Source organism: Dromiciops gliroides, chromosome 1, assembly GCF_019393635.1.
Source record: "Dromiciops gliroides isolate mDroGli1 chromosome 1, mDroGli1.pri, whole genome shotgun sequence".
NCBI classification, from domain to species: Eukaryota; Metazoa; Chordata; class Mammalia; order Microbiotheria; family Microbiotheriidae; genus Dromiciops; species Dromiciops gliroides.
In genome coordinates, this window is record NC_057861.1 from 43,411,708 (window position 1) to 43,438,589 (window position 26,882).

The window sequence follows — 26,882 nt, forward strand, 5'->3', positions numbered from 1 at the left end:
ATGCTGTGTGAAGCTGCCTTACAAGAGGCTTTTAACCTTCATCTGGGATCATTTTTAACCAGCCTTGAACTATAGCTCATAGGTCAAGAGCTTGAAGGCACCTTAATGGCCTTGGAATCTATCTTTGCAGTTGGAGAAACTGAGGATAAATGACTTACCCAGGGATCACATGGTTTATCAGTATATCTGAAACAGGATTCAGACCCTGCTCTTCCTGACTCCAGATAATAGAATTTAATGCACTGTAACATACTTGCCTTGTCTTTTGGTTAGAGAGGATCACAAAACCCTGGATTAGAAGATTGGAAGGGAAACCATGGCTTCCACCCCTTTTTACTGATGAGGAAACTGAGCCCCAGAGAGGTTAAGTAATTTGACAAGGGTGTGTCTGAGGCAGGATTCAAACCCAGGTCTTCTTGATTCCAAGTCACAACTCCACATTTGCCCAAATCCCTCTTCCTTACTCTTTACCTATTAGAACCCTCCCCCATGGCAGAAAAGTGACTAGAATCTAAAGCCATGGAAATGTCACAAGGTGAAAATCCAGCTATTTCAAGAAAGGCTGATCTCAGACCAGTGACAGATGTTTTCCTTTCTTCTCCTTTTTTTTTTTAAAAGTGTTTCCGTACCATTATCAAGTGGGGCTGCCACCTCCCAATGCTTTGAATTAGGGCTGGTACAGCTGTGGCCCCAACACTGAATTAATTGTGTAACTGGTGGTGGAGAAGACACAAGCTTTCCAGCTGTGTAATCATTAATTAACTTGGAGGCAAATGAGTGGCTTCAAGTCATGTTTATCTGCAAAAAGAAATGCCCAATTTAGATAAAATCAGCTCTTTTCTGATAGGCTAAGCCTCATTCAGGTCACTGCAGAAGGTCAATGAGAAAAAGCCAGAAGAATGCGCAAGGGCGGGTGGATCTGGTGGATTAGCTCTCTCACCAGCCACTCTACCTGAAGTGGAGATCAGTCTCAGGCAACGAACACATTCCTCTGTAGGGAGAAATAATGAAGCATCGGAGAACACAGAAGAGGCCAGTGAGCCTTGATATGGAACTGGAATAGCTGAATCCTAACAGCATTTTGCCCAAAGGAATAATGATTGTAAAGAGAGGGGTCCAAGATGTAATAATCCCTCTTATCAGGGCGTTCATGGCAGAGAAACCAGAGAGAAGGTTGTTTTATATTGGAAGATGGCTATGCTGAGAGAAAATGGAGAGCATCCTACCTATTCTCAGGGAATTAGCATGGCATGCCTGAGCCTCTGGGTTCTTGGCTTCCAGAGGGAGACACCATGAAGTATAAAATGAGTGAATAGTTCAAGAGCAAAGAGGCCATGTCTATTAGCTACAGTAGGATGCTTCTAAGATGACTTTGCCCATGGAGTTACTTCTCTTCTTTCCAAGTCTATCCCATTCTCAGGGGGCAGCTAGGTGGTGCACTGGATAAAGCACTGGCCCTGAAATTGGGAGTACCTGAGTTCCAATCCCACCTCAGACTTTTACCAGCTGTGTGACCATGGGCACATGCCTTAAACATACAGGGCCATCTCCAGTTGTCCTGTTCTATATTTTGCCACTGGACCCCAAATGGTTCTGGAGGAGAGATTGAGGTTGGTGACCTTTCCCATCCCTCCCTCCCTTAAATCCAATTCACTGCAAGTCATGTCATCACCCTGATGTCATGGTCCTCTTTGAGAACAAAGGACGAACAACAACAATCCAAATGAAGCCCTGTGCTTCTCTGAAAAATTCATTCTATAAGGACTTTTGTGGGTGGACAAAGTATTAGAGAGAACATATGAAAGCCAGTAAACTCCTCCTGAAGGCCACTGAGTCTGAGAGCACCACTCACTCATTTCCTTTTTCTTCTCAGGTGAATGGGCTTCGAACTGGAGTAATTTAGACAAGTTCAAACCAAACCATAAGGCTATGTTCCTTATTCAGTCAACAGCCAATAAACACTTAAGCGCCTACTATGTGCCTAGCACTTTGCAAAGTGTTAGTGATGTAAAGAAAGGTCAAAACACTGTCCCTCTCATAAAAAACATAATATAATAGGGCAGACACCAGATGGTGCTAGAGAGCAGGAGAGGGGGCAGGAAGGAAGGTGTGTGTGTGTGTGTGTGTGTGTGTGTGTGCGTGCGCGCGCGCGCTAGCACGCATGCCTATGGAAGGTGTGATTAAAGTTGACTTTTAAAGGAAGCCAGAAAAGCTAGGAGGAGAAGGTGAGGAAGGACAGAATTCCAGGCTTGTGGGAAAGCCAGTGAAAATGCACATGTTTTCCTCTCCTCTCCTCTCCTCTCCTCTCCTCTCCTCTCCTCTCCTCTCCTCTCCTCTCCTCTCCTCTCCTCTCCTCTCCTCTCCTCTCCTCTCCTCTCCTCTCCTCTCCTCTCCTCTCCTCTCCCCTCCTCTCCCCTCCTCTCCCCTCCTCTCCCCTCCCCTCCCCTCCTCTCCCCTCCCCTCCCCTCCCCTCCCCTCCCCTCCCCTCCCCTCCCCTCCCCTCCCCTCCCCTCCCCTCCCCTCCCCTCCCCTCCCCTCCCCTCCCCTCCCCTCCCCTCCCCTCCCCTCCCCTCCCCTCCCCTCCCCTCCCCTCCTCTCCTCTCCTCTCCTTTCCTTTCCTTTCCTTTCCTTTCCTTACCATTATTTTCTTAGAGCCTTGGAAACAGTGTCAGTATTGCTAGATAATTGAGTATAGGAAAGGAAAGAATGTGTAAGGAGATGGGAAACATGTGATGAGTTTTAAGTCTCCAATGGAGAATTTTATATTTGGTCCTGGAGGTGATGGGGAGCCACTGGCATTTTTTTTTTAATAAGGGCATGACATAGTTAGACCTGTGATTTAGGGAAATTGCAGCAGCTGAGTGGAGAATGGATTGGAGTAGGGAGAAACTTAAATCAAGAAGACCAGGTAGAAGTCCATTTCGATAGTTTAGGTGAGAGGTAATGAGTGCCTACATCAGGGGTGATGGCTATTTGAGTGAAGAGAAGGGAACATAGATGAGAAATGTAAAAGCAGACATGACAAGATTTTGCAACATATTGGAGAAGTCGAGTGAGTTTGAGAGAAGAATTGGAAATAGATTGCAAGCTTGTGTGACTGTGAAGATGGTCTCAACAGTAAAAGGAAATTTCCAGATAGAAAAGTGTTTGAGGGAGATTAGGAGTTCTATTCTGGACATGTTGAGTTGAGTTTTGGATGCCTTCTGGATATCCAAATGAAAATGTCCCAAAAGTCAGTTGGTGATGTCACACTAAGAAAAGAGACTAGGGCTGGATATAGGGCGTCCCCAAAGAGTGAACAGCTGAAAACTGTCTATAGATTTATAAAATCATCTGCATAGAGATGATAGTTAAATCCATGGGAGTTAATGAGGTCACTAAGCAAGACTGTATAGAACAGAGGTTAACCTTTTTTGGTATCATGGACCCCTCTGGCAATCTGGAGTAGCCTATGGATCCCTTCTCTGAGTCAAGTTTTTAAACACATAAAATTAAATACATATGATTACCAATGAAAGCAATTAGATTGAAATAGTTATCAAAATATGTTTTAGAAAAGCCAGTCATACATTAAGAACTCCTGATATAGAGAGAAAAGAGAAAAGGGTCCAAGGTAAACCATTGGATACCCAAAGTTATCCAGTAGGTGTAACCTGGATGAAGATCCAGCAAAGGACATCAAGAAGAAATGATCAGACAGGTAGAAGTCAGTGTCATAAAAACCCAGAAAAGACAAGAGTATCTAGGAAAACAGGGTTTTCCATGTTTTGTTTTTTTTTGCATGTTGACTCCTACTAGAATGTGAGCTCCTTGAGGGTACAGACTATGTTTTTGTTTTGTTTTGTTTTGTTTTGTTTTGTTTTGTTTTGTTTTGTTTTGGGGTGAGGCAATTGGGGTTAAGTGACTTGCCCAGGGTCATACAGCTAGTAAGTGTCAAGTGTCTGAGACCGGATTTGAGCTTAGGTCCTCCTGACTCCAGGGCCAGTGCTCTATCCACTGCACCACCTACCTGCCCCTACAGACTATGTTTTTGCCTTCCTTTGTATCTCTGGTATTTTTCACAGTAGCTGGCATATAGAAGAACCTTAATAAGGGCTTGTTGAGTAACTGACTGTCTGAGGCTGCAGAGAAGTTAAGAAAAATGAGAAATGATAAAAGACCAATAGATTTGTCAATTACATCATCAGCAACTTTAAGCCACAATATGGGGAAGTTTTTGTGGGAAAAAATGGACTTCAGTCTACCCCACTTGCATCATTATCTTATATTGTTGCCTGGAGGAACCTGTAACCTGGAGATTACAGAGGTTCATTCTAACAGAACTTGAACCTGTAACCTTCTGGTCTGTAGAAAAAATGGTTCCTGCTGCAGAATTGTCCACACGAGTTTTGACAGGCTCCATAAATTGGATTTCTTCAAGGGCAGCTCATTTGCATCTAATTTAGCAATTCCATTTTGTTATCACAATCAAAGGCTATTCAACTAAAATTCACTGGGAAAGTGTCAGTCAAGTATCTCTTAATGAGACCACTAAAGGTGGAAGAAGGGAAGGGAAGTCAGGCGCTTCTCTACTTTGTTGTAATAAGGTTTGACCCATCAGTGCATGGCAGTTAACCACAGCCAGCCCCATTTACGCTCTGCAGACCTCGTCATGTTGTTCTGCAGTGGTACAAATGACGATTCTAAGCCAATCTGGCGGGCTGGACTGTCATTAACCGTCTTGTCTGGGATAAGGTCAGAATTTTTCTCTGCGCGAATGGGTGTTTGTTCATTAATGCAGCCTGGACTTAGATAACCCATCAATATAGTCCAAAAGGACACATGGGGGTGGGGGTCTCATGCTCAAGTCTTATGCTTAATTTAAATAATATCCAAGTCCCATTAAAAATGAGGACCATTATTGAAAACATGATGTGGGGGAAGGGGAGGGAGGGAAATCCTTGTTTAAAATCCAGTCACTTGGAAATAGCATTGAGTTCTGGCTATGAATTGGGAACTGTGAGGTCTCTTTTTGTCTCCTAAAGAAATTGGAAAATTAACAAGAAGAAAACCAAAGGCAATAAAGCCACAGGGAGCCAGAGCACCCTATTAAAGAGAAATGATAGACAGAACAGAAATGTGCATTAAGTTTCAGTCTTGAACATCCAGATTGATGTGGGAAGCTGCTGGTCTCCAGCTGTGTGTGTGCAGTGGGGAGGGGGTTGGGATTGATATTCACCCCCTCCCTAGAAGTGTTTGTCCATAGAAGTCTTTGATGGGCGAGCACTTGTGGGCCCCCAGAAAGGTTTGAAAACTTCAGGCCTTTCTCTCCCCCCATCATGGCAATACAAACTAAATTTTACCTTTTAAAAGACTAGATGTGTTATTGTCCAGTGGAGGCTCAGAGCCTTTACTGGAATGCAGGTGAATGACTTGCCAGCCTACACTTAAGACCCACCTGCCATGGAGAGGGGAGTTTTCTATTATTAAAATGCTGCATCTATACAGTCTCATATTATAATATAATCTTTGTTGTGCCCCCAGTATGTTGCACCATGAGAAGCTACCCATATTGCCTACCCAAGTTTTGTCTCTGTCACAGTGTGTACTCATTCCTCAATCTTCTACTGATCAAATGCAATCTAGGATTCTCCACAAGACCAACTTTCCACCACAGTATATTGTGCCCACGCTGTATCATTTCCTTAATTTTCGCTCTTTGTTCCCACTGGTGAATGGTGTGGGTGTGCTTACCTGTGAGGACATCCCGTGGCAAGGGTATAGGATTGCTCTATCATCATCTTCTGCTCCCTGGTCCAAGCAGTAGCCACTGGCCTTGCTGTTTCTCACCTATGTCCAGGAGCCAAAGAAGAAATTGCATTATTAACCAGTGTCTGTCCCAGGTCTGAGGCTAGGGGATGGGCACACCAGTGAATGAATGAACTATTGAACAAATGAATAAAGATGAATCCATTGGATGCAATGAAAACAATGCAATAAAAATAGAATGGCTACTATGTACCAAGCACTGTACTATGTGCTTACAGTGACAAATTCAATAGTGGAACTGCCTCTGTCTTCAAAGAGCTAATATTCTAATTGGGGAGAGCATGTATGTGTGTCACAATACATATAGAGGAATGGCAGGTCAATACATATAGAGGTCAGGCAGGGGAGTTTTGCTTTGGGTAGTCACAGCGATGGTGAATGGAAACATAGTGCAGTCCACTAACACACTCTTTCCAATAGCAGTTAGGTGGAGCAATGGATAGAGGGCTGGGCCTGAAGTCAGAAAGACTTGAGTTCAAATCTAGCCTGAGACACTAGCTGCATAAGCCGAGAAAAGTTATTTATCCTCTGCCTGCTTTGGCTTCCTTGTCTTTAAAATATAAACAATATTAGCATCTACCTCCTGGGGCTGTGTGAGGGTAAAATGAGATAATATTTGTAAAATGCATCACAAAACTTAATGTACTCTATAAATGCCTATTATTATTATTATTATTATTAGCACTGGCAATGATGATTTGATTACCTTTCTCAAGCTAGGGTTTTGGGCCATACTTTGTTGGGGTAGAATATTCCCTTCTAACCTGTCCCTGTCAGCCCAAGTGAACTCTCATCCCTCCATGGGTTCCTATTTTCCAAACCTTTCATGAGCTCTTAGAGAAAACAGTCTTGACCCATTGGGCTCAGAAGGTCCCAAGGAAGATATTAAGAGTGGTCTGGCAGAACAGATTAGTAGAAGGTGAGCCACCCAACTCTAGTCTGAGCTAAAAGAAGCAATGCCTTTATGGAGAGAGTGAGGCTTTTTATTTTTGGTGGGCAATGAGGGTTAAGTGACTTGCCCAGGGCCACACAGCCAGTAAGTGTCAAGTGTCTGAGGCTGGATTTGAACTCAGGTCCTCCTGAATCCAAGGCCAGTGCTTTATCCACTGCACCACCTAGCTGCCCCCAAGAGAGTGAAGCACTTTTAATCGATCTAGGATCCAAGGAAAGGTCCACCATACATCTGGAGGTTTTCATATCTCTCCACATTATCTTACAACAAAGAGGTTCCCATTGACAAGACATGATGGATGTCTTTGCTCTATTTCACTGAGTGAATTGACAGACGTTATCACCTCAAGAAGAGGCCAAGGTTGAGAATAGAGAATGTGATGATTAAAATTTTGAGAGACATAGTTTCTGGGTAATTTAATCCCTTTATTAATATACATCTCTCAGATTTTTAATCGTCACAAGAACAAGACTCAGAATAGGAATACATTAAAAAAAACTCATAGACTCACAGCCTTAGAGCTAGAAGAGACTACAAAGGTCCTTGAGTTAAGTGCTCTCATTTTATAGATGAATAATGAAGGCTCAGGGAAGTTGTGACTTGCCTAGGGTCATATAACCAATAAGTGTCTGAGGAAGGATTTGAAGCCAGGTGGTGCAGTGGCTAGAGCGCCAGACCAGGAGTTAGGAAGATTCCTCTTCCTGGGTTAAAATCTAGCCTCAGACACTTACTAGCTGTGTGACCCTCGACAAGTCACTTAACCCTGTTTGCCTCAGTTTCCTCATCTGTAAAATGAACTGGATAAGGACATGGCAAAACCACTCTAGTATCTTTGCCAAGAAAATCCCGAATGGAGTCCTGAAACAACTGAACAACTTCCTGACTCCAAGTCTAGACTCTGTTTAGTCAATACACTACACAGCCCCCAAATCTCCAGCAGATTTAGTTAGATTCCCCAGATGGCAGACCTTACTTAATCTTGCACAGGAAACCAGTTCCTAAATTTGGTCGATTCTACCTTAAAAGAAGCTATTGATTTTTAATGGAAAAGCTCCTTGGTTATTCCTCTCATGGTACTGAGGCCATGAGGAGAAATCAGCAAGGAAAGAGTGATGATTTCATGCACTCTGTGTCAGAGAGAGAAGAGAAAGAGAGAGAGAAAGAGAGAGAGAGAGAGAAAGAGAGAGAGAGAGAGAGCGAGAGCGAGAGAGAGAGAGAGAGAGAGAGAGAGAGAGAGCGCCAACTAGAGTGCTGGGCTTGCAGTGAGGAAGGCTTAGGTTCAAATCTTGTCTGTAATGACTTAATAGCCATGTGATCCTGGGTAAGTCAGTAAAACCCAAGGTGCTTCTGGAAATTTCCCAGGGCTCCTCTAAATCTCTAATAGTTTGCATTGGGGAGGGAATTTTTACAGCGAGAGTTTCCTAAACCATCAAAGCCATAGCTCTTTCATGCATGGCAGACGACTTTAGGACAGAGATCCTTGACTTGAGATCCATGGGGGTTTGGATGGGAAAAATTCATCTGTATTTTTACTAATCTCATTGAAATTTAACATTTCCTTCAATTATTCAAAAACATGATTTGGAGGAGGGAGCCACAGGCTTTACCAGACACCCAAAGTGTCCATGACACACTCACAAAAATAATAATTAATGATAATAGGTTTACAAAGCACTTTACATGTTCTTCCACTTTATCTTCACAACAGCCCTGAGAGGTAAGTGCTATTATCATCTCATTTTACAGATGAGAAAACTGAGGAAAATCGAAGTTAAGTGACTGGAACAAGGTTACACAACTAGTTAGGTGTCACACACACACACACACACATAAGCAGAAAAAAGATAAAAACCTCCCTGCTTTAGAGTGTTTCTTGTCACTATGGATACTTGAAGCAGAAGAGGTGACTTTGTCTTTAAATTGTGGGTGTGTTTGGGGTGACGGTGGCCAGAAAGACAATAAAAATTCACTCCATGATAGTGTTTTCAGGTTGAATAGGTATTTTTCTCATATCATCCTGTGAAGGAGGGAGATTCTAAGGGGGACAGGACAGGGAGGCCAGCTATACCCAAGGGAGGATACAAACCAACTCTGGGAAGCCATATTTCAGCAAGGCACCTACCTCTCCATAGGTGATGGTATTGTTATAAATCCTCATCTCGGGGTATACATTCTCCAGGTACCACTTGAAACTGCGACACTGTAGCCTCTGACGCAAAGCGAGGCGCTCAGACACATCCCCAAAGTCCACTCCTGGGTTCTGTGAAATGGGAATTGAGACAGAGGTGTCCTGTATGCTGACTATGTAGGTCACATGAATCTCTTTACATGGTATCATAGACCTGAGAGATCATCTCATCCAACCTCTTCTCTTTATAGATGGGTTATAGTGACTTGCCCAAATTAAAAATTGCCCGACTAGTCATCTCATTTATTGACCTGTCAGTTTTTCCTCTCACTCTCTCAGCATTGTACAGAATGGAATGGGGGCTAAGGAGTCAAGTATCAAATGTCAGTATTAATCAGCTAATCTTCACATAATCCAAGAGGGGTGACTGAGAACTGGAACAATGTTCTCATCCCCAGCACGTGGTTCAGATTGTTAGCAGGTCTTTTTTATTTATTCCATTTGATACTCATGTGCTATATTGTTTCCTCTCAACTGTGGAACTGGATCATCTGTGTATGAGGCATGGCTATGAGGTAGATGAATTGAAGGTTGAACAAAATTTATACATAGAATTTATACATCCACACGAGTGCTATTTATTCGCTTCTCAGGAGTCCCCTTGGGGCATTACATACTTATTTCAACAAGGTTGTGAGAGATCAGGACATCCCTGAAAACTCCTCTTTGAAAATTGCCTTTAGAGTTCAGAGCAACATATTCTTCATAAAATCCCCCAGTCATAGCAAATCTTCCTCCAAAGATGAGATTGGTCACTTGTGAATGTGGACTCCAATCTGATGAGTACGGTCCTACCTGAAGACCTTATTGTGGTATGGAAGGGAGCTATGCCACAATCAATCTGTAAGAATTTATTAAACACCCATTATGCATCAGGCATTATGCTAGGCACTGTAAATATAAATATTAAAAACAACGCAGTCCCTGCCCTCAAGGAACTTACATTCTATTGGGGCGGTGGGGGGAGAAGACATGTACTTATAAAAGTTTATACTAAATGGATATTCTTGACGGCCATGACCTCAGGGTACAAGCTGTGTTAGGCTTTCTCAGAATGAAAAGGGTTGGAGTACAGTCTTAGAAAGTTTAATTCAGTTTTCCTTGGACCAATGTGTGGAGAGACTTATCACCAGCATGTTGTCCATCTGGTGATTATTTGGCCATGGGAACACATGAAACAAAGGTGGGGGTGGGTGGGTTAAGGCGAAGCTGGTTTTCTTATGTGACTCATACTAGCTAGCTCTTCAGGCAAGTTCCCAAGAGTAATGCGTTCTACATATACTTTTAGCAATGGGAGTACTAATGGAATAAGCATAAAACATTTTATGGGGAGTATTTTGAAAAACAGAACTCATATGATTGTATATGTTCTCTTGTAGTCTATGAAAAAGCTCCTCTAGCTACTTAATGATAATCATAGTTGCTAGCATTTATATAGCACTTTGCATATGTTATCTCTTTATCTTCACAACCCTATGAGGTAGATTCTATCATTATTGCTATTTTATAGATGAGGAAACTTAGGGACTGAGAGAAGTTAAATGCCTTGTCCAAGGTCACCCCTACTAAGTGTCTGAGGCAGAGTTTGAACTCAGGTCTTCTTGACTAAAAGTCCATCAGTCTTTCCACTGAGCCACTCAGCTGCCTGAGAGGACCAACATTATAGCACAGAATATAAAGTACGATGAGGATTGCATTATGTGGTTTCCCAACTGTAAACTCCTAAGAGGCATCATTATATCTCCTTCTTCTCCTGTCTCCTGCCAGCATAGCTGGCCACAGGGTGTGACACCCAGTAGGGGCTTGCTGAAGGTTGATATCCTTTGAAGACAGATGGCTACCCAACACTGAGTTCTTTATTGTATGGTGAGCCTGTACTCAAATGTCCTTCTCTTCATGGTATGGAAGGGACTCTGAGTTTCCAAAGACTGCTGGTAAAATTAAGACTCCAGTAGGTCTGACTATGCTGGGAAGAGTTTGAGTAGGACCTGATAGTGGACTGATGACTCTTGTCCAAAGAGGCAGCCTAGCTCTTAGCTCAGTTCAGAGAGACTCATTGCCAGATTTGCCTTAGGGTGATGAATTCTCTGGTCTCAGCGACTCATGAAGCTGATTGACTAAGTCATGGAGGGGTTGCAATCTGTAATAGTAGAGGGAGTGCTCCACCCCATGATGAAATAGCAGGTCACTGAAGTACTGAAGGAAGTGGTGAACATTTGCACCTCAGTGCTGAAGATTTAAGTTGTGTTTTGTGGTCTAAATTTGTGATTTCATTGGTCTTAGGAACTTCTGGCATGGAAACTCCCTCTGCTCATGCCAATACCCAGGTTCTTGGGCACACTGAGAGGTTTGTGACTGGCCCAGAGTCCAACAGTTAGAGGTGAGCCTTGAATCCAGATTTCCTTGACTCAGGATAATCAACTTAGAAATTACCCAACAGGTATTAAGCACCTTTTATGATGCTTAAATGATTATGCTGAGCACTGGGGAGACAGATAAAAAAAGAGAAACGAACCCTATTCTTGAGAAGCTTACATTCTGTTGGGAAGCAACAGATACATATATAGTTTTAGGGATGGGAATTAGAACTCCTCTCTAAATATGCTAGCTGTTAATATTGGAGTTAACCACATGGATGCCTTGAGCCATGGCAGGCGCATAATATGGATACCTCATCACAGATATACAGGCCACATTCTCTAACCAGAGAGGAATCTGATGACAGTGTGATACATCTGAAAAAATGCTAATTTCAGAGTCAGAGGGACTCAGATGGAATCCTAGCTCAGCCATTTAGTAGCTGTATGACCTTGGGAAAAATCAGTAGAATTCTCTGGGCTGCTGAAAAATGAGGGACTTAGGATAAGATGACCTGTAACATCTCTTTTACCCCTGGAACTAAGGGATTTTTTTAAAAGCCTATGACCTATAGGGAGGCAGAATGCCTACCTATAATGAGTCTTCGTTGAATGAACATCCCATTTCAGGAGGAAAATCCCTGCTTGCCTGAAACATTCACTGCAGTTTAGCAGAGACAACCTGGCATAACAGAGAGTGCCAGCTTGTAGTCAGGAAGACCTGGGTTCAAATCTGGTCTCTAATACTTTAAAAAAAAATTAATCCTGGGCAAGTCACACCTTCTCTGAGCCCCAAGAAACTCTCTAGGACTTATTAACTAAGTCAAAGAAAGTTGAGATGGAGGCCTGACCCTGAGAGATCCCTACCCAGGTAAAATCTTAGGACTTTGTCATGTTTAGTACAGTTTGAGTCAATGAATCTTAAATAAAACAGAACAAAGTAAAATCCTCCATTCTGTTCAGTTGTTTCAGTCATGTCTGACTCTTTGTGACCACATTTGGGGCTTTCTTGGCAGAGATACTGGAGTGGTTTACTATTTCATTCCCTTGCTTATTGTATAGATGAGGAAACTGAGGCAAAGGGAATTAAGTGACTTGCCCAAGGTCACACAGCCAGCATGTGTCTGAGGTCAGATTTGAACTCAGGAAGATGAGAATTCCTGACTCCAGGCCCAGCACTCTATCCACTGCGCCATTTACCTGCCCTAAATCCTCTATAAAAACCAATACTTTAGCTACAGTTATTCCCATCTCAACAGGGCAGTCTTTGAAGAAGCATTTCCTTGTACAGACATTGATCTATTCTGTATGCATGGGCTCACAGGGGTTCTGAACATGGGAAACAGATTTGAGTTTTTGATGATTCCCATACTCCCGCTCCCCCAGTGATGGCAACTCTCATGGTTGCTCAGCCCTGGGCATGAGCATGAGAACTTCATTGGATACAGGGACGGGTAGCCAAGCAGCACTTAGATAAACACAACTTGGTGGGTCAGGAATCTTAATTCTTTATGCACTGTCCAACCAACCAGAGCATCATAAATTCCTGTTGGAGTATTAATGGGGACACCGTCGTGTTGTACATTGTCTGACTCAGTTCATTTTATGGAAAACAAGGTTTTATGGGCTCCGCTGGACTCTCTCTCTCCATCTTTGCTCACGGGTGAGGGCGTTTTTTCACTGCCTTCCTTTGTCATTTTGGTCTGAAAACTCCCATAGCAAAAAACACGCAGACAAAAGGAAATCATGTTTTCACTCCTTTTCTGAATTTCCCTGCTAGGTTGTTTGGCATCAAGCAAATTACTCAGCCAGGGTTTTTGTCTGAGAGTGTGTCTGCATTTATTTCCTCCACCCTCTCCACCTCACCATTCCTTATGATCTGTATTTTGCTGAGAACAGCATAAAGACCTCACGCAGATTCTGCCTGGTCCTTAGGTTCATGGGCAGGTCCTGTTCAGACTTCATAGATGGGATGATATGTTTTAGATTTGGAAAAGATCTGGGAGGGCAGCTACTCTGATTGCCCCAGCTTTCAGATGTGGGAACTGTGGTCCAGAGAAGGTCATGCTGGTGTTAAATAGTCGAGCCACTATTTAAATCCAGCTCTTCCAACTCCATTACATACTGCCCTGACATGCAAAGTGCAGAGGCACATAAAAGGTGGAAGAAAAAGTATGTTATTTTAAATAAATATAGATGCATCTTGAGTCACCTCACTGGTCTGAGGGCTAAGGCTCTTGCATGTGACCAGCCATGATTCAAATTAATTCTTTGTTTCTTTTCCTCTTCCTCTTGCTATTTCTGTCTTCCCTTTTTCCTCCTTCCTCTATCTCTTTCTCTCTCTGTGTTGCTGTCTTCCTTGCCTATCTCTGTGTCTTTGTCTCTTTCTTTTCCTTTTTTGTTCTTTTTTTAAAAAAAATAATTTATTTTTGTTACATTTTAAGTTCCAAACTATCTCCTTTCCTCCCTCCCTCTCTCCCCACCCCGCACTAGAGAAGGCCACCATTTCTCTCTCTGTCCCTCTTTGTCTCTGTTTCTGTCTGTGTTTCTGTCTCTGTCTCTCTCACACGAAATTATAGTATACACACTTCTGTTTATCAGTTCTTTCTCTATGTTTCTCCCTTTCTATCTGTCTCTCTTTATGTCCCTGTCTCTCTTATCTCTTTTTCCTTTCTTTCTCTATTTCTTCCTCTCTTTGTTTCTGTCTTCTTTTTCTGTTTCTATCTCTTCCTCTCTATTTCTGTCTGTGTCTTGGTTTTTCTGCCTCCCTTTCCATCTCTGTGTCTTTTGGACTTTCTCTGTCTCTCTCTTTCACATACACACATACACATACACACACACACTCACAAACACTCACAAAACACACACACATTTACTCACACACTCTCACAAACATGCTCATTCTGATTCTCAGAGTAAGAAGGGACCTCAGGGTTCATAGTTCAACTTGTATGGGAATTCCCTCTACAACATCCCATATAAGTGGTCATTCTGCCTCTAATTAAAGACCTTTCCTACTATTTCCTAAGGCTGTCCATTCCAGTCTGCAATATCCCCACTCAGAGTCATATCTAGGGTGGAGTAAATGGGGCTTTGTTCTGGGTGGCAAAATTAAAAAAAATATGTATAAATTCAGAAATGGAACTTAGGATCTTTCTTGGTTTCCCTAGTACTTAGCACAGTGCCTGGCACATAGTAAGCAGTTAATAAATGCTTGTCGATTGGTTTAGAAATTGGTTAAGAAATGATCATTCTCTTGCTCTGTAAATAACATTCATCTCTGAACTCCCATAAAGCTCATTCCCTCTTCCCACTCAGCTGTCTCAATTAATTTTTGTAATATTAGGTATTGAACTACAAACTTGATTTGAAGGTGCACTTCATGCTGCTTGCCCTGGGCACCAAATTTTTGCTAGTTATAGCTAAAAATATTTTTCCTTTATTTTTCCTGTTTGTCTTTTTTGCCACTTTTACCAGTTGCTTTTAGTTCTGGGGTTGGCAGCCCTGAGGGGGCTCTCCAAAATTAGAGTCTGAAGACAGTTCAATATCTACTTCAGTTTCCTAGCCATTGTCTTATCAGGACTCTGTTTTTGCTCAGGTCATTGGTGAGGGAAGAGGTAGATGATTGAGATATTTCCTGGAGGCAACAGAACCATTCTTCAGCTCAGCCTGGAAATCGAAGGGATATTTAATCCCCCCCCCCCTCCCTCCCCCTCTCCAGCTTCTGTCTGTCCAGTGGGTGCTCACCGTCATGGGGATGTTCCAGGCCATGTATACATGGGACTTGAAGTCATCCATCCACACCTCTGCAGCTCTCAGGGCATTTCGCTTTGCATAGTAATCAATGTCGTTATTGTAGGGCTTCTTTGTGCGCTCGATATGGGCCACACGGGAACAAGGCAGGACCTCCATGCTGCCCCCACACTGCCAGACCTGGGGAGAGAGGATGGAGACCTTGACTGTGAACATGGCGGGGACACCCTGCCTCAGGGAAGGGAAGGTTACTATTCAGTAACCACTAGGGGTGCCAATGAGCTGAGTATTTGACTCAGTAGGAGCGAAGCTAGTTAAATGTTTTGGGGGTGTGCTGGGGGTAATGAGGGTTAAGTGACTTGCCCAGGGTCACACAGATAATAAGTGTCAAATGTCTGAGGTCGGATTTGAACTCAGGTCCTTCTGAATCCAGGGCCAGTGCTTTATCGACTGCACCACCTAGCTGCCCCCAAAGCTAGTCAATTCTTACAGATGTGTTATGCCACAACTAATTTGAACTTTATTAACTATTAACCAACATAACCCAACTCAATTAATACACATTTATTAAGTACCTCCTCTGTGATGGATAACGTAATAGGTAGCAGGAATAATACAAAGACAAAATTGAGATAGTCCCTGCCTTCAAGGAGCTTGCAGTCTATTGGGCAGACTTAGATAAACACATGCAAAATGTGTTAAATTCGGGAGGAAATGGAGGTCTAGAGGGGTTTGCCCATGGTCACCCAGGTGGTAAATAGTGGAAACAGAATTTGAACCCAGGACCTCAGACTTCAAATTGAGCCTCTTTTATGCTACAAGGCTCTGCCTCTCTGTATGTTCTGTCATCTCAAAGTGTGAACGTCACCCTCTTGATTCCCGAGCCTTCTTTGATTCAGACAAGCCCAGGAGAGATACAACTTTCCTGAGGAAGTGATAATCATAGCCAGGAGTAGCATAGGGCACAACCTGCCCTCTTCCCAGGGAGAAGTGAGAACAACTGCCATCTCTTAAATACTTCTAGAGAATTTCTCTAGCTCATCTATACTCATGCCTTAGAATCCTGAATGCCCACCTCTGATGAGTCACTTCTTGGCTCAGTGATGTTTCCTAGCCTCCCGCTCCCTCCTAAATAAAATCCGGACTCCCCAGGTTGATATTAAAGTGGCAACATGGCGCAATGAATTTGGAGTCAGAAAACCTGCTTCTAATTATCCCTATGAATGGATAAATTCCTCTGTCTCTCTGGGTTTGGCTTCTCTCACCCGAAGAATGAGGGCCAGATGATCTTGAGATTCCTTCCAGTTCTTCATTCTGGGATTCCATGGCTCCTCTACAACATAGCTCCCTGGTACCCCAAGAGATGCAGCTTTGTGCTAGCAGCCTCCTCCCATCTCCTAAACACAATCATTTTATACCTCAACATTCCAGATAAACTGGATGTCTCACAATTTCCCAAATTCATGTTGTCTTTTCCTGTTCTTAAAGCTTTGACTCCCACAGGTCCTTCCTCCCTGAAGTCCCTGTTGAAGCTCTTTGTATCCCACGGAGCCTGGTTCTATTGGTCCTACGTCCAGGAAACTTCCCCTGATTTTCTGAGCTCTCCCACCTTGGGACCCTTTCCCTCCCTGCTCCTATCTCTTCTGCACTTAACTTCATATTATAATTACCTATGTTTGTGTCTTGAAATCCTTAACCAAATGGTGAGTCCCATCCTGGCAAGATCAAGTCTTACGGGAAAGCAGTGTGCTCAACAGAGTGTTAGACTTGGTGTCTGGAGGAACCTGAGTTTAAATCTCATCCATAGTCTTCCTATATGGACCTAATTACTTATGTGTTGTCTATATGACATGTTGTCTCCCCCATTAGTCTGTGAGATCCTTGAAGAAAGGGACTCCCTTTTGCCTTTTTTGGGTATTCCCAGTGCTTGGTACCATTTTTGGCACATAGTAGGCACTTTAAATACTTGTTGACTGACTAGATGCTAAATACTAGCTCTCTGTGATCATTTAGTCAAAACCATATTTGAACAGGAATTTTCTCTGTAACAGATTTTGCTATTGTGTTCATCTGAACTCCATTAAATAAAACATATATACCCACATTCACTCTTTAATTCAGACACATCATCTTTTGTTGTTGTTCAGTCATTTCAGTTGTGTCTAACTCTTCATGACCCTATTTGGGGTTTTCTTGGCAGAGATCCTGGAGCGGTTGGCTATTTCCTTCTCCAGCTCATTTTATAGATGAGGAAACTGAGGCAAACAGGGTGAAGTGACTTGCTCAGGGGCACACAACCCCTGTCTGAGGCCAGATTTAAACTCATTTTGACTCCAGGCCCGGCACTCTATCCACTTTGTTACCTAGCTGCCCATTACATCATCTTGGTGTAGTCCAAATCAATGAATCTTGACTTGTATGTTCAAAGGTAATATTTATGTGTGTGTGTATGTGTGCGTGCAACGTCCTTCTAGCTAGCAGTCCTGTTAACCCGAGAGCTCTGAGTCAATAATAGCTGACATTTATATAGTGCTTTAAAGTATAGCTGTTTCACAACAATCCCATTAACTTGGTACTACAGGTCTTATTTTCTCCATTTTAGATATGAGCTACCAGAAGTTCAGAGTGATTTGCTCAGGGTCACAAAGTTGATAAGTAGGTCAGGACTGGGGGAAAATTTGAACTCATGTCTGGCCTGACTCTGGGACCACTGCTCTCTCCAGTATATTATTCTCCTCTTGCCTCTCTCCCTATAGAATAAAAAAAATGATGTGAAAGGACAATGAATGCAGAACACTGTATCGCTGTTTCAGACCCAGTTCAACCAGACTGGAATTCTCCCTGCAGCCCGCAACACATTTCTCTTCTCTGCGTGATAGTTAATGACCTTGTAATTTTTTATATATTTTGATACCAGGGACCAATACATTATCTGAGTGGCAGAGTTATTTCCTTCTAAGCTCCCTGGGAGATTGATGCTTATGCAAAATGGAGAATTTAAAAGGCTCTAAAATCACAGCTTTAAGGGAAACAGTTTAACCCCTCCATAAATTCCCGGCAAACACTGGTAATAAATTTTTCCCTGATGCAATCCAGGGGGGACCAAGGCACCCATCTCAGAGCAGAACGGGACAAAGGGATGGCCTTCCTTAGTTTTAGGAAATGTATGTCATACCAGAGATTCCGGCTTAAATGTGGTTTTGACTAGAGGACCCTGGATCATCGATCTAGAATCTGAAAGGACCTTAGAGAACATCAGGGGATTCTGACAAATCTATATCAGGTTTTTGGGTCCTTAACACTAGGGGATAGGAATATGAGGCAGCTGGAGTAGCCATCCCTAGGGCTCTTTGGAGCTGGTCAAATAGAAGGAGGATTGTTACCTATCAGGTAAAGAGCTTTGCAGATCTTAAAGTGATGTATAAGGGGCAGCTAGGTGGCGCAGTGAATAGAACACCGACTCTGGAGTCAGGAGGGCCTGAGTTCAAACCTGACATCAAACAGTTGACACTAGCTGTGTGACCTTGGGCAAGTTACTTAACCCCAATTGCCTCACCCCCCCAAAAAAGTGATATATAAATACTAGCTATTATTGTTGTTATCATAATGAACAAATAATAAGTTGGTCTATTATCAATTTCATTTTCTATTATATTCTATCATCTATATTATTTTCTATTATGTTCTGTTGTTGTTCAGTCATTTTTCAGTTGTATCTGACTCTTTGTGACTCCATTTGGGATTTTCTTGGCAGACCCTGGAGCGGTTTGCCATTTCTTTCTACAGCTCATTTTACAGATAAGGAAACTGAGGCAAATGGAGTGAAGCGACTGGATACTAGGGATACAAAGACAAAAAAGAAACAGTCCCTGCCCTTGGGAAGCAAACTTACATTCTAACAGTAGGAGGCAGCATGCTCCAGTGAAGAGGACTTCACAAATGCAGACGCTTATTTATAGGGGAAATGATTGGGGGGAGTGTTAGTGGATTCCAATTTCCATCTGAGTCAACAGTAGGATCTGACAAGCAAGAAAGTTAATGACATCTTAAGCTATATTAAGAGAGAATGAATTTTCCAGGATTAGAAAGATAAGGGCACTCTGCCCTGGTCAGACTAATATATAGAATCTTGCAAAAAAAATTAAAAATAAATAATTTAAATAAAAAAATAAAGAATCTTGCATTTAGTTCTAAGCACCACATTTTAGGAAGGGCACTGACACGTTGGAGAACATACAGAGAAGAGTGATCAGGATGGTGAAGAGCCTTGGAGTTTAGGCAAATCAGGATAAATGCAAGGAACTAGGGATGCATAGCTTGCAGGAGAGAAGACTCTGTGTGTTTGGGGGGGGGGTGAGGGAGAACGTGGGAGCCAGATTCCAGTATTTGAAAGGCTTACCTGAGAAGGATTCAGTTTGCTCTGCTTGTTCTACTGGGAAGAACTAGGAGCAACAGGAGACATTGCAAAGAAGCAAACAGGTTTGATGCAAGGAATAACGTGACAATTAGTGCTGTCCCAAAATCAAATGAAAGTAGTAGCTTCCTTCTCAGTCTTTAAGCCAAAGAAAGCCAAATGGCTCCTTGTCAGGCATATTATCATTTTGTGTAGATTTCTATTCAGGGACAGTTTAGACTGAGTGGTGTCCAAGGTCCTCCTAACTCCAAACTTTTGGTGATTTATACCAATTGAAAGCTGAAAATTAAATAGAATTTAAACTAAAACAACGCCAATACAGTTGAAAAAGCTAATACATGTATTTGAATTCTAGTAGCTTAAATAAAAGTGGTTTATATTTCAGTTTAGGGGAAATGGCCCCTGATTCATTCCATCTTCCACACAAGAGCTCAGCTTCAAAACTGGGTGTTTGAGAGTGAGATTATGAGTTGCAACATCTGAGTGCCCCAGGCACTATTGAGGCATGTTATGAGACAGCCAAGTTTGAAATCCAGACAAGGCTGAAGGGAAGTCCTGTTTTCAATTACAGATGCTGAGGAAGCAGCTGCTAATGCAGTGTGGGAAGGAGAGATTTTCAGAGTCATTAGTGACAGTGTGTTTATAGCTAGGAGATGGTTGGATGGTCTTCATGAGAACAGGGTTGACAAATGGGGGCTGGATTTTTACAGCAAAATTTGCCACTTGCTCATCGTTGTCTCTATTCAATCCCTGTGTGGCTGGTTTGCTTAACTTAACATGAGAGGAAGTATTAAAAGGAGGAAGTCCTGGGTTCAAATTTTATTTCTACTTCTTACTAACTGTTTGATGTGAGACAAGACAGTCAACCTCTCTGAGGTTCTTCATTTACAAAATGAAGGTGTTGGATGAGATGACCTCTAAAGTTCTGTCCAGTCCTAGAGCCATGCACTCCCTAAGGGCAGAGGCCATTCCTCTTTTCTTGACTCCCATGCCCTGCTACAGAATTGCCAGAACATCTGTCGAACATGTGCTTGAATTTCTTAAGTTGGCTAGGTCAAGGAGTTAAAGGGTTGGAATACTACAAGTATTTCCCTCATTGATTCTAAGTTTATCGAATGACTTAGGGGCAGCTAGGTGACGTAGTGAATAGAGCACTATGTTTGGAATCGAGAAGACTTGTTTTCATGAGTTCAAATGCAGCCTCAGACATTTACTGTTCTGTGTTCAGAGGTATGCTATAGGAGGAGATAGAACTCAGTTCAAACCATACATACTTTGTATTTGCTTACTGGTGTATTCTCCTGGCACAGTGGGTAGAACATTGGGCTTGAAACTAGCAAGATTCGGCCAAGATGGTGGAGGAAAGGCAATAAACTCCCGAACTCATGACACTATCACTCCAAAAAACATCCAAATAATGCCATAGGAAAATGCCCGGAGCAGCAAAACTCATAGAAGAATGTGCTGAAATCATCTTCTAACCAAGAACGGCTTGGAAGGTCAGAAGGAGGGAGCTGCTGTGCTAATACAGGAGTTGAGCCCAACCCCATAGTCACCCTGACACAGATCCAGTCTCAGGAAGGCCTCACCAGAGAAGCAGACCCCCAGAGCCTCTAAATCAGCTGAAATGCCAGTGTTGTCTGGAACTAAGCTCACAGTCTGGTGAGTGGGCTGAGCCCTGGGCAGGGGAGAGACTACAGGGGTCTATGCTGGTGCTAAGGCAGAACTTGGCTTTTACACCCCTGCTGAGAACCAGGAGGTAGACTTGAGTAGCAGTGGCCCAGGTGGGGGAGGGGCACAGGCTTGTCAGAGCTAACAGCCACAACACACAAAGCTGGTTGATTAGCAAGTTGGTCTAGGGTCATCTAAGGACCACGGAACAGGCTGGGCGAGTGAAGAACCTGATTCTCCTTAAATCATACCACCTGGGACTTCTTAAGCTTGGGATACTGAAGCCTGGAAACAGTGCCCCACTTTAAGGAGCTAAATGTCAAGCAAAAGAAAGGCAAGATGAGCAGACAGAGAAAGGTGAGGACCATAGAAAGTTTCTTCAGTGACAAGGAAGATCGAGGTGCACCCTCAGAGGAAGATGTCAACGTCAGGGCCCCTATATCTAAAGCTTCCAAGAAAAATATGAATTGGTCTCAAGCCATAGAGGTGATCAAAAAGGACTTTGAAGATAAAGTTAGAGAGGTAGAGGAAAAAATGGAAAGAGAAATGAGGGTGATGCAGGAAAGACATGAGAAAAAAGTCAACAGCTTGAAAAGTCAAATTGGCCAAATGGAAAAGGAGGTACAAAAGCTCTCTGATGAAAATAATTGCCTAACAATTAGGATTGAACAAATGGAAGTCAGTGACTTTATGAAAAACCAAGACACAATAAAGCAAATCCAAATGAATAAAAAAAAAAGAGGGCAATGTGAAATATCTTCTGGGAAAAACTGCTGACCTGGAAAATAGGTCCAGGAGAGATAATTTGAAAATTATTGGTCTACCTGAAAACCATGATCAAGGAAAGAGCTTAGACACCATCTTCCAAGATATTCTCAGGGAAAATTGCCCCGAAATTCTAGAAGAAGAAGCTAAAATATAAATTGAAAGAATCCACCGATCACCTCCAGAAAGAGATCCCAAAAGGAAAACTCCTAGGAATATTATAGCCAAATTCCAGAGCTCTCAGGTAAAGGAGAAAATATTGCAAGCTGCCAAAAAGAAAGAATTCTAGTACTGTGGAGCCCCAGTCAGGATAGCACAAGATCTAGCAGCTTCTACATTAAAGGACCGGAGGGCATGGAATATGATATTCCAAAGGGCAAAGGAAATGGGATTACAATCAAGAATCACCTACCCAGCAAAACTCAGCATAATCTTTCAGCAGAAAAATGGAACTTTAATGAAAAAGAAGACTTCCAGATATTTGTGATGAAAAGACCTGAACTAAATGGCAAATTTGACTTTCAAATACAAGACCCTAGAGAATCATAAAAAATTGGAGCTGGGGGACATACCTGGGGTCGTACAACTGTCTTGTGTCTGAGGCTAGGTTTGGGCTGGGATCCCCCTGGGTCCAGGGGTGATGCTTTGTCCACTGTGTCACTTAGCTAGGTGATGACATCTTTAGGGTTAAATTGAGAGGTGAAGGGAATTCACTGGGGGAGGGGGAAGGGCAGAGGTGAAATACTACATGAAAGTAACAGGAAAAGGCTTATGGAGTTGGGGAAGAGATGGGAGAGGAGCAGGGCAGTAAATGAATTTTACACTCATCAGAAAAGGCTCAAAGATCTTAAACCCATTGGAGCTGACTCAAGGAGGGATAAACAGACCCACCCAACTGGGTGTAGTAATCTGTTTAATCTGGGCAGTAAATGAGCCTAACACTCATCAGAATTGGCTCAAAGACCTCAATCTCATTAGAATTGGCTCTAGGAGGGACTAATGTACACACTCAATTGGGTGGAGTAATCTCTCTAACCCTGCAGGAAAATAGGAGGGGAAGGGGATAAAGAGAGAGGGGCAAAAGAAGGAAGGGCAGAGTGGGGGAGGGGACAGACAGAAGCAAATTCCTTTTGAAGAGTGATAGGATGAAAAAAGATGGATAATAGAATAAATATCATGGGGAAGGGAATAGGATGGAAGGGAAACACTTAACAATAGTAATCATGAAAAAGAGAAAAGGGGGAAAAATTGTACAAAAAATATTTATAACAACTCTTGGTGGAGACTAAGAATTGAGAATCAAGGGAATGTCCATCAATTGAGGAATGATGGAAAAAACTGTGTTAAATGATTGTAATGGAATGGTCTTGTGCTACAAACAGGATGATCCCCAAAAAACCTGGAAAGACTGATGAATTAATAATGTATAGTAAAGTGAGCAGAGCTGGGAGGACATTGTGCATAGTGACAGCAGTATTGTTCCATGAGCAATTGTGAATGACTTAACTACTCTCAGCAGAGCAATGATCCAAGACAATCCCAAGAAACTAATGAGGAAACTTACTATGCACCCCTATAGAAAGAACTGATAAAAAGAACACTTGTGGATTGTACATATATAACCTGGTTGCGATCTTGTGGAGGGGGGAGGAACGGGAGAGAGGGAGGGAGAAAAATTTGGAACTCTAAATCTTATGAAAATGAATGTTGAAGACTACCCTTACATGTAACTGGAAAATAAAATAAATGTTTGTTGCTAAAAAGAAAAAAAAAAAGAAACTAGCAAGATTCATCTTCCTGAGGGGGGTGCTAGGTGGCACAGTGGATAAATCACTGGCTCTGGATTCAGGAGGACCTGACTTCAAATCCGGCCTCAAACACTTGACACTTACTAGTTGTGTGACCTTGGGCAAGTCACTTAACCCTTATTGCCCCGCAAAAAAAAAAGAAAGAAAGAAAAAGAAAAAAAAAAGATTCATCTTCCTGAGTTCAAATTTGCCCTTGTACACTTACTAGCTGGGTGACCCTGGGCAAGTCACTTAAACCCTGTTTGCCTCAGTTGCTTCATCTGTAAAATGAACTGGAGGAAGAAATGGCAAACCATTCCAGTGTTTTTGCCAAGAAAACACCAAACAGGGTCACAAAGAGTAGGATATGACTGAAACCAGGTAAGAAATGCTAAGTCTAGAGTTTCTGGGCATGACCTTTGCCCATGCCTGGAACATACTCCTTCCTCACTTCCACCTCAAAGAATTCCATTCTTTCTTCAGGAAAGGGTCTCCATGAAGCCTCTACCAATTTCCCTAACAGTGAGTGCCCTTCCATACAAGTGCCCTTGTATTGAACCATTTTGCATTTAATCTTTTTATTTATTCTGTTATACATATATATGTACTTCTTTGTTAGAATGGGAATTGATTCCTTTTCTTTTATTTGAATCCCCAGTGCCTAGCACAGTGCCTGGCATATGTTAGGAGCCTAATAAATGCTTGTTGATTGTTGAATGTTTGATTGGTATCAAACTCAATATAGAAATGCATCCTGATGCCTCATTTTGATTGAGAACAGGACTTCTTAAACTTTTCCAACTCACAACCCCTTTTTGCTCAAGAAATTTTTATGTGATCCCAGGTATATAGCTATGTAGAATAGGTATACAACCTTTTTTTTTTTTCGTGACCCCCACATTCAGTTATGCTACTCCATATGGGGTCAAGACCCACAGTTTAAGAAGCTAGGATCTAGAAAACCATAACTTAACATTCTTGCTATTTTATTTATTTTGTTAAACATTTCCCAATCACACTTTAATCTGGTTTTGTCCTGTGAGCACTGGGAGAATTTTGCAAACCATATCCCGGTCCTTCCCTTTGTCCCTGTCACATATAGATTTTGACACTGGGGAAGTTGGACTACTTCATTTAATGCATGAGGGAACTGAAACCCATGGAATAGAAGCATCTTGCCCAAGGTTACACAGCTAGGAAGTGGCAGAATGGGAATTGGAACCTATGTCTTTTGTCTATAAATCTAGTGCCTTTCTCACTATATTGTAGCATCCCTTTCCTTCTAGAAAAAAGCCATGGATTTATTGGGTCTTCCTCATCAATACTTCCATGTTTCTAAACCACAAGGTGATGAATTTTTGAGCTCAGGATGTTAGCCATGAGGTTATCATTGACTTTTGCTGAGAACTGGGACTGTTTCTCAGGACAGGAAAGATTCATTTGGAATTAGTATTATTATTATTAAAGTTCCTACAGTCACCAGAGATCTTTGGTATAAGCTGAGCCCAAGGGAAGTTTTGAAAGCTTAAAAATGAGAGGGAGAGGGGAATTCCCCAAGAGCAGATCCATGGGCCCAAGTTCTCCTGTCCTCTGGTGATATGCCCTGGGGAGCCCCCATTGTGCTGGATGGAGGGTCTATCCCCTCCCCCACCTCCTTGGGAGAAGCAGCAAGTTTGCCAGGCCTGGAAATGAATTTCATTTTGTTTTTAATTCACTGGGAAAACCTCAAGAGAAAAGTGCCTCGATTTTGCTTGCAGCCAAGAGAACCCATCTACTCTCTTATATCCAATCAAGCCTCAGTATTAGGTAGACATCTTCACCCTACCCCCCCCCCCCCAAGAAAAAAGCTAGAGCTGTTCTTCTTTCCTATTAGGAACAAATTCCTAACCCGAAAGGCCAAACGTATGAACTGGATGTTCCCAATAAGAAGCAGCCTGCTGAGAATCTCTCTTGCTTCTCATGCCAAGAAAGACACTCTTGGTCTCCACTGGTGTTGAAGGAGCAGAGGTCATACCCCATGACTGACAAGGTGAAGGCACCCAACTTGCTCTCCCTCTTCCCCAGTTGATAATTCTGCTCCGCTCCCCTCGATGGAAATGATTTTGTATTTCTATTGCATATGCTTTGTTTTGAGTACATGAGGGGAACCAAAGCCTAGCGGATAGAGAATCATCCTTGAAGATTTCGCTTGAGTCACATCTCTGATACCTGCTGGCCGTGGGACCCTGGGCAAGACCTTAACCTCTCCATGCTTTGGACAACTCTCTACAGCTGGAAGTTAGAGAAGAAGGAACTGACTTGATTGGATAGGAGTGTCTTTATTTGAGAGTTCTCAATACCAGGGAAATAATAGGTCACTGTATTTTAGATTTCCTTACAGAAGTTCTTTATGTCCTTTCCACACCTTCAGTAGAGTGCAAGCTTCATAAAAGCAGGGGCTCTTTCTTTTTTGTTTGTTTCGATATGTCAATATCTAGGACAGGGTAGGTTCTTAGAATTGGAAGGTGCTTTAGGAGTTTTCTAATCCAGTTCTCTGATTTTATTGGGCAGAAAGCTGAGTACCAGAGAGGTTAAATGTGACCAGAGGTCACACGAGAAGTAATTAATAATAATCAATTAGTAATCAATCAAGAAGTAATTAATTGGTGGTCTTTTGAACCAAGACCTTCTTTCCACTAATTGATGAGGCCATTCCCCGCCCCCCTTTTTTTTGCAGGGCAATGAGGGTTTAGTGACTTGCCCAGGGTCACATAGCTAATAAGTGTCAAGTGTCTGAGGCTGGATTTGAACTCAGGTCCTCCTGAATTCATGGTGGGTGCCTTATCCACTGTGCCACCTAGCTGCCCCGACATTCCATTTTAAATGAATGCATATATGAATGGATGAATGTTGACTGCTTCTTAGGACCCACAGACCATGGAAAGTAGTTCCCCACATGGGAAGGCTACCAGTCTTTTTTCAGATCCTTATTATGGCAGTTATAAATGGACACCCCAGATTCCTCTAGGAGGCTTATTCTGAGAAAATATCATAGAATCAGAGGCCACTGAGTCCATTCTCTCGCCCTCCCATTTTACAGTTGAAGAAGCTGAAGCTGAAGCTGAAAGAGGTTAAGTGATCTGCCCAGCTTCACATAGCTATTGTCTGGGGCAGGATTTGAACTCATATCTTCCCATCTCCAAGCCCA

General features: G+C 42.6%; 1 protein-coding gene across 3 annotated transcripts in view; it reads right to left on the reverse strand.

Annotated features, from left to right (window-relative positions):
• The window catches only part of GALNT9 (polypeptide N-acetylgalactosaminyltransferase 9), a 307,798-nt gene that overhangs the window by 17,800 nt on the left and 263,116 nt on the right, over positions 1–26,882 (reverse strand). For all 3 annotated transcript variants that reach the window (XM_043977028.1, XM_043977029.1, XM_043977030.1), the window contains 3 exons: positions 15,053–15,238; positions 8,883–9,020; positions 5,734–5,829 (listed from right to left, as the gene is read on the reverse strand). In XM_043977028.1, coding sequence (XP_043832963.1) covers positions 5,734–5,829; positions 8,883–9,020; positions 15,053–15,238 — 420 coding nt within the window. The remainder of the gene's footprint in view (positions 1–5,733; positions 5,830–8,882; positions 9,021–15,052; positions 15,239–26,882) is intronic.